Source organism: Haemaphysalis longicornis, unplaced genomic scaffold (assembly GCF_048455015.1).
Source record: "Haemaphysalis longicornis isolate Haplotype H1 unplaced genomic scaffold, Haemaphysalis longicornis Haplotype H1 scaffold_5, whole genome shotgun sequence".
NCBI lineage: Eukaryota > Metazoa > Arthropoda > Arachnida > Ixodida > Ixodidae > Haemaphysalis > Haemaphysalis longicornis.
Genome location: NW_027526385.1, coordinates 17204341 through 17220944, shown reverse-complemented (window position 1 = coordinate 17220944; position 16604 = coordinate 17204341). Strand labels below are relative to the sequence as shown.

Genomic DNA, 16604 nt, shown 5'->3' with positions numbered 1-16604 from the left:
CTCAAACGCTTGCAGCAGTTTTTAGCCCACCATTAGTAGATCGTAATATGGTCTTGGGCTGAAAACCTTTTGTACACACATTAAAAATGTTTGCATTGGTTTGAAAAGGTGCTTACTCCAAGCACCTTTCCACTGTGCACTAACTGTGGAAATTGATAGGTCCATCAATCCATCTTCGGTCCGTCGGTTCAACTGTGGGCATCCTGTCCCTCTTGTGACATCTGTAGCACTCTCGCATGCATGCTTGCAAGATATTTCCTTATATTAACAGCCCAACTTATGTGCAGTAGGTTAAAAGGTAGGGCCCTGGGCAGGTCTTGTGCATGGTACATTGTATGATACAGTGGGGATGGGTGTCAATTGGTCGCAGTAGATTGAAGGCCCATTCCCACTGGCGACACGGGCATGTTGCACGACAGCCTGCGACGCGTGTCGCGCGATGAGGCGATGACTGCATTTAACGGAACTGTTTCCCATCCTGTATGGTTTCCTTCGTGCTTCCAACATTTGCACTCAAAGAAGAATATGCTACACTACTGCGACAAGAACAGGTAGAAAGAAATTAATCTGAAAGACGTGCTACTCACCTTAAAAGTGCCGTAACCATTGCAGGTAGCGGGAGGAACCAGAAATAACGACACCTAGCAAACTCTTTTCCACGTAGTATTGCAGACAGAAATACACACATTTGCTTTCACGCTGTAACACTTTGTCGTGGCCCACAAAGGTTACTGTTGCTTCTTTTCAAAAATGCGAAAGTTCTGGCGCTTTTGAAATCCACAGTGTTTACTACACGCCGATAGATGTATGAAAAGGCTGCAAGTCAGCCTACCGTCCCTCTACCCATCTAGCTATCTACGAAGATTAGTTGCTTTTACATTTCAAATGCATTTCTGCACACTCATCAGTCTCACGTTGTGCGTTCATTTGTACAACAAAGAACTGAAGGGCAGCAGCTCGTCACCATCAGCAATGCCAGAAGTAAACAGATGGTTGGTTTCCAGCTACATCAATGGACTTTGTGGCTATGCTTGGCTATCCAGTTTTGTGATGCCATCATGTTACGAGGGAATGGTCTGAGAGTGATTGACTGCGCCGTCGAAATGTGACTCCCGTGACCATCGCACCTGTGCGATTTGCAAGTGGGAAAGCAGTTTGAAGATGCGGGTCTTCCGGCAAACTGATTTGTGTACGTAACCGTAAGGCTGCCGACTGTGTGATGTGTAACTCCAAACAAACTGATTGATGTCACAGTATGATGCAATGCTTGGGGCATATTTAATATACACTGCACGTAGTGCTTGATGGGCATGAGGAACTGATAGTGTTTTGTGCTGCTGGTGCCTCAGACCTTGCCAAAATCATTGCAGTCGATCTGGATACGCACTTACATTATGTGGTTATTGTGCATTGCATTTTTTTGTCCATCAGCAGTCATATGTCTACACAAGTGCTGATTTGTGCGACTCCTCCTACCTGGAACTTGTTCTGTCGCGCACATCGCCTGCCGTTCTTACACATTTAAAAAAATCGGCCGTCTGTGGGTGTTGACACGATTGCACTGCCTGCCTTCTCTCTATCTCGCAGCAATTTGGGGCCATTCTTGATGTTGAGATCATCTTCAACGAGCGGGGTTCCAAGGTGAGTAGTCCCAGCCCGTGTTGAACCCAACCCCGGTTCTTGCCTTTATTTTTTTGTGCTGCGTGCTACCCCCTGAGGGATATGATGGCTTTCCCGGATTCCACATAACAACTGGCAGTCCAATGCTTGCCCTGAGGGCCACAAGCCGGTGATAGCCTCTGAAAAGAACACATGCTTTGCAACAGGGGCATTTACTTGTCTTATGCTTTCCAATGCGTGATGTCTTATTGCTGTGAAGAGCACCCATTGCCCTGGTAGCTTTAAATGCACGTTGAGTTGCATTAGTGAAGTCCTTGCAGTGCTATTATGGAATGCACCATTTTAACGCACAAATTGTGATTAAGAAGCAGTTGCAATGACACCAGTTGTCAACAGCTTTCCTAAAAGCTTGTACCAATATTGCAGAGTTCTTGCATAGATCGCCAAACATTTATAGGGATTGAGAATCCGGGCAAGCGGTCGTTTCCTTTGATGGGTTGCACAGGTAGAAAAAGAAGTGTATTGCTGACCCCAGCGCACCGTTTTTGAAGAAGTCCATTTCTCCTGAGGAGGCCAGTCAGCGAAGATACCTATTGCCTTTCTGCTGAAAGGCGATTAATGAGAGGCTCTGTTAGTGTAGTGATTAGGTACTCTTTTTAAAGCGTAGTACGTGTTTTGTTTTTTTCTTGTTACGTATTCATTCAGGCCTTTGAAACTTGCCGAAACTGTGATTGCGTGCCATAAAGTCTAAATTTGAAGACTGGCATTATGTGGGCCAGCAAATTTTATTGTTCCAAAAAAAAAAAAGGCACCCTGTTAAAGCTGTACAGCACTGGTTCTAGTAGCAAGTGCTTTAGTGTGGCTGCATACATTGCGTGGCAAGAACTTGTCATGTGACAATAAAACTTCTCAAAGGTCTCTGTGGCATTTGTATCTACCCAATGAAGGTGTCATGGTGTAGTAGACGGAAGATTTTCGGCAAAGGCTTTACTAATTTCAAAAAGACACCATCTCATATATTGAGGATTTCACAGATTTGAAAGCAAGCCTTGCAGCTCGATCTGCCAGCTTTGGGCCGCTCTCGAGAAATGGACTCCTTTTTCTTTTCTGTATCACTGGAGGTGTGTATTGGTGTGGCAGAATTTTCTTTGCCGTTTGTGCAGTAATAAAGCGAGCTGAAAAATATATGCGGGTTTGGGATCCCAGAATGCGGTTATTACTTAAGGTTCCTTGTGCATTGTTGAGTTGGGTTAGCGAAACACCGTTCTTGTGTGGCCCTATCGGAAAGTAGGCATGCAAGTGTTCCTGCTTGCGGCCGTGGCATGGAGAGCTTTGAAAATTCTGCTGTACGCCAATTCTAGCTTTCCTGTAAGTGCCGTGATTGTCAAGAAGTGTGGTTACTTGGGGGCCGAAATTCCTAGCAGCTTGTTCGCAGGACATCAGTAGGGGCTAATTGGTGCGGTCTTTGTGGTCCCTGTTCCCACTGTTCAAAGTTCAAGTGCGTTCCCCTCCAGCTAGCGGCACTGTCTTGGATTTCTGAGCCATAATTGACAGAAAAGTTTTGTTTGGAGCGTAAATACACTTGCTTGCTGCCCCTAGAAGAGGGTAAGATGTTGAGACTGGCTTATGGCCATGACAGTAAGCTGAACGAATAGCTCTCGAGTTAACGCAACTTGCCGCTGGAATTTCAGGCTTACCACTACCACACTCATTCTGACCTGCTACGACCGTCATGTGACCGCCATTTGGATAATAGTGTCTGGGAATGGCGGGACGCCAAAGTTGGGTTTATTAAAGGGACCCTGCAGCACTTACCGTCGACTACGCGGAATGTTTTTTGGGGTAAAGTCTATTGTCCCAGCTATCTCTCCCGCAAGAATGATAAAAATCCGTTCACTATCATTGAAACTACGCGCGATGCGAAATCACGCGTAATTGTTCCCTCTCAACTCGACCGCGGACAACGCAATGGAAGCTGTGCGCGCTATCCTGGAGAAGGGGGCGGCTCACGCCGTTCTCTTTGGTGGCCTTCGATAGATCACAGGCCGGGGAGTTCTCTGCTTTCCTCCGCAACAAGGAGGGGTCGTCTGTTTGCGGTCTGGTGCCACAAAAAGGCAGGCATGGCTGCCGGCTCGCAAGCAAGTGCTCAGGCTGGTAGGGAGTTTTTTAAACAATAAACATTTGTTGTCGAGTGGTCTCGTTGGAAAGAGAGTATTCAGTTCGTCACTCTAACTCCGCGCACACTCAAAACACAAAATAAACGACAAAACTGTGCGTACAGGTTCAGGCACAGAAGAGGTTGGTACACAGCGCCGATGGCGGCGGATTGTCACAGGAAATATAAGAAATAAGCCGCGAAGTTGACCAGCAACAGCCAGTGGGACAGCCGTGGCCGCAATGTCTTCGTTTAGGCCATGCTAGGTGTGCAAAATGAGGAAAATTGAAGAGAGCTCGGTTAGTTTTTTCGCGTCTTTCACAGAGATTGGTGCACTTCACGTGCACGTGTAACATTTGGCTCAGGTATTCCTGGCAGTGTAATCTAAACGTCGCGCAGGTTCACTTGCACTGCACTGTGTTGCAGGGTCCCTGGGTGGTTAGTGCACAGCCAGGCTGGTTTGAGGGAGAGCAAAGCTCGTTATATTTCCTTTAACATGCAGCATCAAATTGTAGCCATAGTAACTGGGAAATTTTCAGTGTTCAGCTCGCGTTTGAACTGTCCAGTGGACGTCGTAGTGGGTCAGAATAGGAAGTGGCTGTTTTTGCGCTGCATATTGGTCAGTTGTTCTTGATATCACTGTGCCTTGCTTGCTTTCATTGACAAATGTCTTCTCATTGCAGTGCTTCTGCCTGTGCCTTATTAATGAGTGTGAATTTCTTTTTAAGGCTATTATATTGCACCACTTTTATAGCAGTATTTCCCAGCCTAATGTTATTAGAGCACTTTTTTGTATAGCAATTTGTGTGTTTAGCGCAAGCGATCTTAGCGCTCTCAATTTTTCCTTTGAACAGAGCGTGTGTACTTTTGATAATCAGTTGCTTCCATGCTCCTGCTATGTTATAAAAGTGCTGAAGCGCTTCTTTTCCTAGCTTCTTTTATCATTGTTCTCTTTAACCTTTTCTCTTTTTTTTTTTTTTTTTTTTTTGACACATTAGTTGGCAATGTTGCAGACTTGGCACGGTGGTTGCGTGGGTGCCCACTCGCTTGCGCGAATCTTAACGCTTGTATTTTGTTGTAAGGTTAAAATTTTACTTGACACGCGTTCTCTACTGAGCAAGGACTAACATGTTGCTGAGGCTTCATCATTTCATCAGGCGGGCATTTACTCCAAATAAATTTGATCGTCAGGAAATGTAATAATGACCACATTAATTAGTGTAATTAGCAATATTCTGGTATATTTTTAATTGCTTGTTGATATGTCTGTGGTAGAACAGCTTAGGAGCAGGTATTGCACAGAGCTGGCCTAATGGATAAAAGTCCATAATATTGCTTAAAGTTGGAGGTATGCCTTGCAAGGCTCAATCCGAAACTCGTAACCGTTTCACGTTATTTTAGCATGTCACTGTACGATGTGTGGAAGCATATGTTAGGTGTGTAAACAGCAAGCTTAAAGATTTGCGTGTTATATTTGTCTCGCCCGCCACGGTGGCTCAGTGGATCAGTTCTGCTGATTCCAAAAACATGGATTTAGTGCCAGCCGTGACTCATATTTCTGATAGAGACAACAAAAAAAGGGAAACAGTTGTAAGTGTTCGGTGCACCGTAATGATTTCTAGGGGGTCGAAATTGATCTGGAGCCCTCCACCATGTTCTCAGATTCTCTGGGCTTCGGTCTCGACCACCGTGCCATGTCCTGCAAGAAAGCCGTTTTTCCTAGTTCATTTTTGTTTCTGCTTAGTTCGTTCTCTCTACAGCTTCTTCCGATTTTATTTTTCTTCTAAACTCCTGAAGCTTTCCAGCCTTTTTAGCTGGCCGTAAGAGATATCAACAAAAGTTAGGCTGTCAGCTAGTGTTTCTATTGCCTCGTTCTAAACTTGCTAGCAACCAGAGTGAACGGATGTGTGTTGCTCCTCCTCTTCCCATCACCCACGCTTCCCAGACCTCCTCGACCTTCCCAACATTCTCACCCATCACTAGGAAGGGAGCTTAAAAGTGGAGACAGCTTTCTAACAATGCGCCTTCCTCCCATCCATCCAACCATCCATTCAACCAACCATCCGCCCATCTCCCATGTTTCTTTTTCCCCCCCTCCTCCCGCATTTCCCTGTTTTTGCCACGTCTCACTGTCGCCTCTGCTGCATCTTTCGAGACTCTTCTCTCACACACAACACACGCCTTATCTCTCTGTAGAGCCTGTTGTCGTTGTCTCTTATTAAGATGTACCGTCTGAGAATGCCGAGCGTTTTACCGTAGAAGGCTTGCTGCTTCTTTGTCGTTTCATATCCCCACCCTAATCTCACTTTGTCAATTCCCCCATTTTTTTTTTTTTTTCCATTAAATATAAAAGCTATCTTCTGCTCTGGATGGCTTTCCCTTCTTTGAGGACATTCAACGACTTTTACCTGTTAGTGTTTATGCAAACCAGGTCCAGGCAACAAATTAAAAAAAAAGAAGCATCAGTCCTGGGATGTATGAAGGGTTGTTGCGCTTAATGTCCTCCTGCTATGAAATATCTCTTGTGACTCTTAACATTGGTATTGAACTGAACAATCTGCATTCATCTGCGCTGCTGCTATTCATGCATTCGTTGTCGTTTAATAGTGGCAAAGTTCAATACTTCCGTCCATTGCAGTCGTGTTTGTGTTTTCGTGCTGCAACAGATGTGAAGTTGGTGGGAAAAATTTATCATGGAAAAGCTCCACGCAGTTGCTATGCATTTCTTTGCAAAAGGGGCCCAAAATTTTAAAATAAAAGCAGTGATGGCAGCGTGACACCCTTACATCCCCGTGTTGGTGCTTTTTCCTTTTCTTTTTTTCAAGGGGCTTGTAAATCACAAAAAGCACTTTTCCTCCAAAAGTTCAGCTTGAAGTTTGCAGCCAACATAGCTCTCTCTCGCCACTCTGCAGCCCCAATCAACTAATATCAGTATTGTATATTAGTCAAGCAGCAGCAAAAGGCAGTGACGAAGGGAATGCATCGGGCATAGCACATGGGGCTGTATACTGATTTGGATTCATATTTTCTGGCATTTTTGAAAGATACACTAACGTGGTGATAATGAGCTGCTACACAGAAAGGGCGGTGTAATCGTTTCTTAATAGCCTTTTTTTTTTTTTTTTTTAAGTCGTCTTTAGTTTATATCTGAGGTGCTCTAAACACCTTGCCTTCCAAAAAGAACGCTACGGGAAAAATTTAACCTTATTTGATCTGATCGAGGGACATAGTGACTGGAGGTGTGATTCACAGGCTGCTGTGTTTTGGTGGGGTGTCTGCCAGGCGTAGCTCAATACCACTACAAGAATCTCTCTCTCTCTCTCTCTCTCTCTCTACTTTTTTTTTTTCATCTCCTTGCTCATTGGCATATTTGCTTTTACGAAGCTGTTGCCATAACCCCGTTCCTTCCCTTCCAATTTTCTTTAATCCGGTCACACTTACTAACACTTCTGGATCACTACCACCTCCATTCTGCCTCCCTCCCTTTTACACCTCCCCTGTTTTGTATTTTTTTCTATCCTTGCTGACGCAATTACTTGGCGCTTCTGTCATGGCAAATGGTGGTGGTTTGGCATTGTCTATAGAGGAGCATTTGCAATGTTAGTTGGTTATGGTCTCTTCTATTTCTCTCTTTCTCGCTCCCTTTGTTTTTTGATTGTTCACTCATTTTTTTTCTTTGACATGGCCTTGCTGTGATACGGTTCTTGACCTCTTGTTGACCCTGACAATGCTCTCTTTTGACGACACACAACACCTGTTGCATTGAATCGCAGAGCTGCCCTGAAGGCGATCTCTCCGAACGCACCTTATCTCTGTGCCCCCGCCTTTCGGCAAACCTAATTGGATCGCTGTGCCAAAGATTAAGCGGATGCCTTAGGCATCTTCTGTGCCATCGTTTCACACTCTGCCTTGTGATTGGGCAATGTCGAGAGCGGGAATGTGCAGCTTTTTAAAGCAAGGAGATGGAACGAGCTATCATGTGAAAATTTCAGAAGGAAGATTTCATATCCGTGCAGTTCTGAATGCTAATGTGGAGAGGGTTGGTTATGTAGTTTAACATAATAGCAGCACAGGAGGTGTAGAACAGAATCGGAAACGCAGTGCAGGTGTTGGCTTTCTTGCTCATATTTGCTTCTTGCTCTGTCTGTCACCTTTTTTCTATTACGTTAATTGATCTGTGATTTACACATTTACAGCTGAAGGAAAGGGACAGGTACTAGAGGAGTCACAGAAGATACGCTTTCGTAGCCATAACTGGTCTCCAGACTGTAAGGTGTAGGAGCCTCGAATTTAGTTTGCTTGCACTGGCTTGCTGCAGAAGGTGAAACGATGCGCGCTGCTATTCTGTAGAGATTATTTTTGGTTAACTACAGTTTAACTGCACCCTCCTCTTTGCTCCTGTATCTCTGCACTCTCCTTTTGCATTGCGTTGCCTCTAGAGTACGCCGACGTTTGTTGCCGAAAAGTGTTTGTGTGTGCGTTGTACCCCCCCTTTCGTCTGCAAGCTGTGGAAACGTCGGAGAGGTGTCTTCAGCTGCTCGTTTACTGTGGGGTGAGGTGGCGGAGCGTCGTTTTGCACGGTGGCCTTTTTTTTTTTTTTTTTAGATATTTTACTGGCAGCATGGGGTCAAAAACATTGTGGGGTGAAGACACGCTGTCGAGCTGTCTCTGTGCCCTGTGGCAGCATTTGTACAGCAAGCTGCCATACAAGTTGTAGGCTGCACCAATTTTGAACTAATAAGTAGCTTTTGTCATTCAGACAGTTGTTTGACTGCCTACCAGAGCAGTTCAAAAGACAGGAAAACCTGAATTGCTGAGTAGTGTATTTTTAAAGTAGAGCCGTGTGGGTGGTAGCTCTGTCTTTGTAAGGTGCATTTTGGAGTCTGTTTGCAGTCGTGTCATGTTATAGGAAGGTGTGAAAAAAAAAAATTTAAACTGCATTCTCCACAAGATGATTGGCGAAGATTGCTTTGTGTGTAGGTTTTGCTGCTGGAAAAAGTACTGCTGCGATTGGAGCATACTGCAGATTCAGCGAGTTTGATTGCTTCACCCTACAGACCACTCCTCTCTAATCCAGCTGTATGATCAGCCTCTTTTCCAATAGAGCTTTGCCCCTGACTGGCTGCACGCTAACGCCAAACTGCCTAGGCGGGCCGACATGACAAACGCCGCTCTGCCATTCTCACTCTCAAAAAAACTGAGCTTGTTTTTTCTCTCTTTCGTGTGTACATTTTTTTTCCCCCTTTTATGGTGCACGAAACGCAAGCGATCATGCCTTTTAAGAAAAAGACTAGAGCGATTCACTGCTGTTACAATAACGCAAGGACGTGCGAACCGGACCGGGCCTTTGGGTGACTTGCATTTGAACGCCGTGGCGCGCGTGCGCGGTGGCGGTCGCGGCTCACGGTCATGTCTGTGTGGAATTGGCGGGTTGCAAGAACGCCCGGGTTGCTCGGAGATTGCATGGCTTCCATGTGCCTCTCGTGTCTTCTTCTCTTGTTTGTGAGGAGCTTACCTTAGGCCTTAGACGCATCGGTTGCTTGTTGGGCAGCAGTGACAAGCCGTTCCCCCCGTTCTCTCTTGTTAACACTTCAGGGCTGCCATAATGCTGGTTGCACACGGCCTTCTTTTTCCTGCCTTACAGGCTACCTCGTTCTTGTGTGCGTGTGTTATCCAGGCGAGACCAAACTTATTTTTATAGCGATGGCTTTTTCATTGCGGGCATATGAGCTATTAACAAGTAGTTGGTCAGTAATCTGCCAGTGTCAAGTAGTATTTAATGCAAAACATGACTAGGTTTGCAGTGGCTTCATTCGTACAGTCAGGTACAAAGGAAACACAAGCACGAAAATATGAACCAGAACACACAAATAGCGCCATTTGACATAGCGCCGAAATGATACGCCTTAGTTACAAAAACAAAGTTGGGAAATGTGGCTTTCCAAATAGGGCGGCATTATTGGATATCTCAACGAAAAGTATTTATCGATTTTGCGTGTTCTGGTTGATATTTCCGTGTTTGCATTTCATTTGCCTCTGACTGGACTTGGTCTTCTAGCTTGCCTTCCCATCGTCATAGTGTGAAAGTTAGTTGTTGACCTGTTACGTCGTTACAGCACCGCTAAACTCTGGTACCTACTCCGAGTTAATTTTCAGGACGGGGGGACACAGGGGGGGTTCCCTCTGTGCTTCATACAACTGGGCGTCGGGGAACGCTTGTCACTGCCTGCAATTTTTCTCCCGTGAGCACACGACCTCTTAGTGTTAAAGATCACCGCTTGCGACCCTGAGCCTGCGACCCCGAGCGCTTTGCACCTTGCACTGCTTTGTCATCGTCAGGGCGGGGGCGGCAGCCCCCGGAGGGGGAGAGGGGGCGTCCCCCTCTCCCCCTCTGGGCGGCGGACGACCTCCCCCTCCCCTCGGGGTGTGTTGCTGCATTGTGCGCGGGTTTTCTCCTCACCCGGCCCGGCTCAGTCCGTTGCGTGGTGGTGCATGGTTGACATTTTTGAAACCTGTGGAGCGAGCGAGCAGTACACACCTCTGCTGCTGTCTGGAGCGCTGCCCCTCTTTGCCTTTTGTTCTTTCTTGCATGCAGGGCTTCGGTTTTGTCACGTTCGCAACTAGTGCGGATGCCGACCGAGCACGAGAGCAATTGAACGGCACAGTTGTCGAAGGCAGAAAGATCGAGGTGTGCATGGACGTCTTTTTTTACCTACTTCGTCATCATCTTTGGCCAGTTTGCTGACCCCCCTCCCCCTCTGCTCTCCCCCCTTCCCCCCTGTGTGTGTGTGTGTTTGGGCGTCCATCCCCACCCCAACCCCATGCCGGCCCTAATTGTCATCTCTGGCGTCTTCTCTAAACCTGTGACATGTTTTTATTTGAAAACCCACTGCCTGACTAAAAAAATGCACATGGTGTTCTGTTTTTCCATGTGTTCTTTCTCTGCCTCGAATCTCACCCGCCTTCACCTACTTCCCCGGCCCTGCCCCCTCTCATGAATCCCACCACCCCAACTCCCGCAGTCCCTCCCTTCTAAAAACATTCATTTTCCCCCATTTTGTTCATACCAAGAGCCGCTGAAACCAATCGCACCCTTGGTCCTCCCGAGGCGTTGGCCTTGGTGCTGTCCCCCGCCCCCCTTCAACTATACTCCCCTCCCACCCCTTTTTTTTTTCCAGGGGTTTTTCGTCTTTACTGTGCACCCACCCCTGTTTACCTGTGGTTACTCCCACATTGCAGTGGAGACTGGTGAATTCCTTCCCCGATTTGGGAGGGTCGCCACGCATTGTTTTTATTTGAGTGTGTTCCACCATGCAACCGTAGCTGAATTGAATGCTTCAATTCAGCTACAGGTGTCTCTAACGCGGGTTGCTTACTCTACCAAGCCTGCCTGGAAAGTGCGTTTGTCCCGGGACTCCCGTCAGCTGTCAGGCAGCGTTAGTTGTGCCACTTGAAGGTGCTTGCCTAGTTAAATAATGGCTGAGAGTTGTTGGAAAAGTGCGGAAGACAAGTTTTCTCCCCATTGACTGCTGGCAAGGTGCTCCCATTTCATTTCATGCAGTGTTGGTGTTGGGGTCCTCTGTGCCAGCGGTCACTGTGGTGTGTCAGTGTCCAGATATGCTGCCTTTCAGTATTGGGTGCCTTTTTCGTTGTGTAAAACAGCCATTCACGGCACGTTTCGCCAATCAGAGCAGTGTAAAGTCTTCTGGAGGCCGTAGGCTCGACTCCAAGCAGGCTTGGTACTCGTGGGGTGGCGGGGGGTCACTTGCTGGAGGGGGCAAGCGTTGTGTCGTATCTGCTGGTACCTGACGACATGCAGTGGTTGTGACCTGTGGCCTTTCGTTCCTTCAGAGTGTCTCGCCGAGCTCCGAGGCTTTAGAGGCCGGCGTTAGCTAAAGCGCTGGGAAAAAGTATGTGTATTGGGGGTCACAGGTAAGACCTCAGAGCAGGCCTCTGCCCACTCGCTCGAGAGAGAATGTTGCTCGCCTGGGGGAACTGAGAGAACTGAGAACAAACTCCTTCCTGCAAGTTTCTGAGAATGAGCGCACGGTTCACCTCCCGCGGGGGGCTCCCTGCCCGATCCCAGCATCCTGGCCGGGTCACTAAAGCCCGGGTGAAAAGGGGACTTAACGATTCTCGTTGTTGAAATGGAGAGGTGGACAGAAGCTCGTCTTGTTAGGAACGCGCAACAACGCTTGAAAACGTACTGGCTTCATAAAAGAGGCATTCATAAAAGTTCATAAAAGAGGCATTCGGTCTTGCATACGGGAACCTCCATACGGGAGTTTCCATACGGTGCTCCATACGAGAGATTGTGAGAAAGGCTGCCTTATGTGAGACCCGCCGCGGTGGCTCAGTGGCTAAGGCAATGCGCTGCTGAGCACGAGGTCGCGGGTTCGATTCCCGGCCGCGGCGGCCGCTTTTCTGATGGAGGCGAAAAGCAAAAACGCCCGTGTGTACGAGATTTCGGCGCACGTTAAAGATCCCCAGGTGGTCAAAATTCATCTGGAGCCCTCCACTACGGCGCACCTCATCGCCTGCGTTGCGACGGTGCGTTAAACCCTACAATCAATCAATCCCTGATGTGAGCTGAATTGAGTCTTCTTTTATGAACTTCTGTGACCAGTGAATGTTTTTAAGCATTGCCGCTTCCATTGCTGAATCTAGTGAGGAGAAATTTCACATGGTTAGGGAGCTATTTGGGGACAGCGCACAGCCACCAACGGAGCAGCAACCTGGTACTTAGTACTTCTTTGGGATGGGGCAGGGTCAAAGTTTTGTAGTTCAAGCTTACTCTAGACTTGTTGCAGCAGTAGGTAATGGGACTATAGCGTAGTGCAGAAGCTTTAGATGCCAGGGCAGGTTAGGGGAACAACCTTTGACAGGTCAAGTCTCGCTTCAGCTCTACTTGTACTTGGTGCAACACTTGAAGAAGCCTATGTGAAGGAAAAACTGGTCACAATAATCCCAAGGAGTTCTTGCCATAATGGGTTGTGAGAATACATCTAAAAGACATCTTGCAAAAAGGAAAATGTAAAGAAAAATTGTGCAAAATGTCTAAGACTCCTTACAGGAAATGGCTAAAGGATATCTTAACATCTAGAAGACTTATAGTGCAAGATGCCTACAAGAGTTCTTACAGTGAATATCTGAAGGATATCTTAGACCTAAAAGATGCCTTGCAAAAATTACGTGTAGAATGTCCGGCCAGCAGCGGTTAGGGGTTGTATAGCCCAAGATGTCTGGAAGATGTCTTGCAGAAAATTTTCAAAGGACATCCTAAGACATTTCGCAAAATAAAAATGTACAGGATGTCTGGCAAGGGACACCTGAAGGATATATAGCAAAGGATGTGTGGCTGCAGGTGGCTAAAGGATAGGTACAGCTTGCCTAGATCTCACTTCCTTGAGGCAGGCTTGGAATACCACCTTCCTAGACAATTTGGGTCGGCACTAAATTCTGTGGTGTGTTGCTTGCACGGGGAGGCCACGTTTCAAAGATTGGCTTGGCTGGGTTCCACGGCGGAGGGACGGAGGGTCAGGGAGCCCCCCGCCCCCTTTTGCGTCTGCAGCTCTCTTCTGCCTGGTGGCTGTGCCTTGAACGAAACACACACGCTTGCTCGGCTCGGGCCAAAGTTGCAAGGGGGCTAGCGTGGTTGCTGGATGAATAACCACACCCAGAGAGCATTGCCTGCAGCACGGCCCAGTCTTCTTCTTCTTCTCATTCGTTTGTTGTTTTCTTCATTATTACTCTGCTCTCTCCCGCCTCCTCCTCCTCCTCACTTCCCTCCTTGCCTCCCCCGGAGGGAGGGAGGGAGGGAGGGGGGTGATGGGGAGGTGGTGGGGTACCACAGTGGACGTTACCTTTGCTTGCAGGTTATGTGTGCCCTAGAGCACGGACGGGTCGCAACCTGCCCTGCCCACACAGACCCTGCCTCTTCCAGCGATGATCTGAGCGGTTGAAACTTTGGAGTGGCTGTCATGTCAGGATGTGTCCCAGGGCTGGAGGGTTCTAGTTCGCAGAATATAGTAGTGCAGTTTAAAATGGCACTTTGGGTGGGCATGCAGTACAGACTAGGGGAGGCACTGCTTCAGGCCCTGATAGACCTTCTCTAGAGGCACATTGCCAAACTTGGTTGCTTGACTCTGATACCGAATGGACCCTGTAAAACTCGGCAGGGCGCCTTTCTTGCCGGAGAAACTTGTTCGGGAAGCACAACTGCTGAGCAATGTGCTTCTTTCTTAGTCTAACCCATATCGGCTGCGTTTGGTAAATGACAGGTTAGAGTGAAGCCCCAGAAGCAGGAAGAAATCTCCAGTTTGAAGGCAAGCTGTGTTGTCCAAGCTGTCTAAATGCATGGTAAGCACAGACTTGCCCTAATAAACCCGCCGCGGTGGCTCAGTGGCTAAGGCGGTGCGCTGCTGAGCGCGAGGTCGTCGGTTCGATTCCCGGCCGCGGTGGCCACTTTAAAAACGCCCGTGTATACGAGATTTCGGCGCACGCTAAAGATCCCCAGGTGGTCAAGAGTAATCTGGAGCCCTCCACTACGGTGCGCCTCATCGCCTGCGTTTTGTCTGTGCGTTAAACCCTACAATCAGTCACATTCGATCAAGACTTGCCCTAATAAGCGTTCCTAGCCTTGACGAGCCCTGTCGTGCGAGGGCAGGGTCTGCTGTGTGGCGTGCGGGCGGGCTGCGTCCCCTGCGTAGATTCTCTCTGTTGGCTGCTGCTGGTTGGTAGAGGCCACGGGGTGTGGGGCTCAGGTGTGGCGCGTGTGCTGCCTCTCTAGTTGTCTGTGTGCCACGAGTGTCTCTGTCGGTGCCTGACGTGGTCGGTTGTCCGGCTCCCCCTACCCCCACCCGAGGAAACGACCGAGGACGGCTGGGGACGGGGACTAACTTGGCCGCGTCCAGAGCTGCTGCTTTTGAGGCCACCGCTGGGAGGCGGAGGAGTGTAGGGCCATCGTTTGGTTCAAATGTGATCATTACAAAACTACGTGAAGGTGGGCGGAGCAGCCATTGGACAGTGCAGTTCGGGGCAGGGCTGTTATAAGCGCTCTCTACTAGCTGCCGATGCTGTGACTGCCATTGCGAGCTATTGGTTTTCTAAGCTCAGTATTTCGAGCTCAGGCCCAGTTCCGAAACTGCGTCAGTAAGGCTGTGTGTGTGATAACATCCGTTAAAGATGACGAGCTCTTTGGAGGGTAGTTTTACCAATTAAAATGCGCTGCAACATTGGTGCACAGTAGGTTCGTTTGGTGTGCTTAGAATTGATGAGTTGGTACGCAGCTCTGAAAGATTGGCTTTCAAAATTGCGTCTAGGTCATGTTGGCAGATTGGGACCAAGCACCCCAAGACTTCAGATGTTCAAGATCTGTAGTGGCCAGGCCTAAGCAGCTAGTCTGCCGTTCACCAAAATCCAGCTGCAGTTGCGAAGGGCATTTAATCCTATACTTGTGCAGGTAATCATCCCCTTTTGAGGGAACGAAGCTCTGGACGCGGCCCCGTTTGGTTTGACTCTTGACGCGGCCGGCTACAAATCCGGCCCGCCAGACGTCTCGCCGGTTTCCCCGGCTGGCGCAAGCATGATTTTTGTGGCAGCGCTTACAGACGCACCATGCAGGCCTCTCTATCCTTCGTACATGTTAATGCCACACTGGCGTGTCGCTGCGTTGTTCTAATCCTTTGTGTCCCGAGCCTAGCCGTGTTTGTCAGCCCTTTTACCATGCTTGCCGTCAGCTGGGGAAACGTGTCTCTGCCGCCGTGCGGCTTCCCCCCCCTCCCCCCTTCTTTTTTCGTGTTTTCTTGCACTGTACACGTTCATGACGCCTTGCTGTCTCCCCCCTCTCTCCCCCACTCCCCCCTGTTTCTCCTGAGCTCTTCTTTCTTGCTGGCTATTGTGTGTGCGTTTGAACATGATGGGCGTGTTTTGTTCTTCAATTTGCCGGGGTGAGTGCTGTGCTGAAGGCGTGCTGGCGTCCCGTGGTGTAGTTTGCGAGAGGGCTGTGAAGGGACACTGAAGTGATTTTGTTCAACCCCAATTACTGGCTTATTGTGTAATTTAGATCCTTGATTCAGAACACGACAAATTAGTGGCCACTTTATGGCCTACTACAGTAATTTCGGACCGATTTGCACCTCTTTTTAGGTTATCTCATTGTTAGGAGCTTTGATATTTCCGATAATAGATACTTTCTTTCTTCGCGCACACTTTTTACAGGGTAAAAGGGCTCAGTCTACAGATTTCTGTACCGCAAGGTTGTTTTGCACTGAAAACAGCACTTCAGAATGCCCTATTTTTTATTCAAGAAACCTTTATAAAACATAGAATAAATGCAGAACATGGCATGCACATTTTAGGACTTAAATCAGACAATGGCCACAACTCTCTTTAGTGTCCCTTCATGAGCCAAGAACTGCTAACTGAAACTGAACAAGAATAAAGCTCCAAGGACCGATAAGAATTGTCGCAATCTGCGCCGTCAGGCCTGCTTTGACACAAACATGCACCAGTTTCCGAGGAATGGCATTGCAAATGCAGAAAATGTAGCAGGGTGACACTTTTTGGCAGAAATAATTTTGTTTAATCCCGACTGTGAACAGCAAGCTGATGACAGCACTGGTTCGGTTCAAGTCTTGATCTAAGGCAATCACTTACGTACACATTGAAGTCTTGCTAACAAGGCCCTGGCCTAAATAGCTTAGATAGAATAGAATGCAAAATCATACAAGGTAAAAAGTTCGTACAGCAAGCATTAAAACGTGTCCCGTGGAATTTATTTCAATATTTTTACGAAACTGTCCGGAAGGCTTACTACAGTCAGTCTGTA

The 16604-nt window shown here is 47.9% G+C and overlaps 1 protein-coding gene across 1 annotated transcript in view; it reads left to right on the top strand.

Annotated features, from left to right (window-relative positions):
- Window positions 1–16604, top strand: part of LOC144139006 (uncharacterized) — a 221424-nt gene that overhangs the window by 183890 nt on the left and 20930 nt on the right. The window contains exons 7-8 of the mRNA XM_077671508.1: window positions 1588–1641; window positions 10371–10463. Coding sequence (XP_077527634.1) covers window positions 1588–1641; window positions 10371–10463 — 147 coding nt within the window. The remainder of the gene's footprint in view (window positions 1–1587; window positions 1642–10370; window positions 10464–16604) is intronic.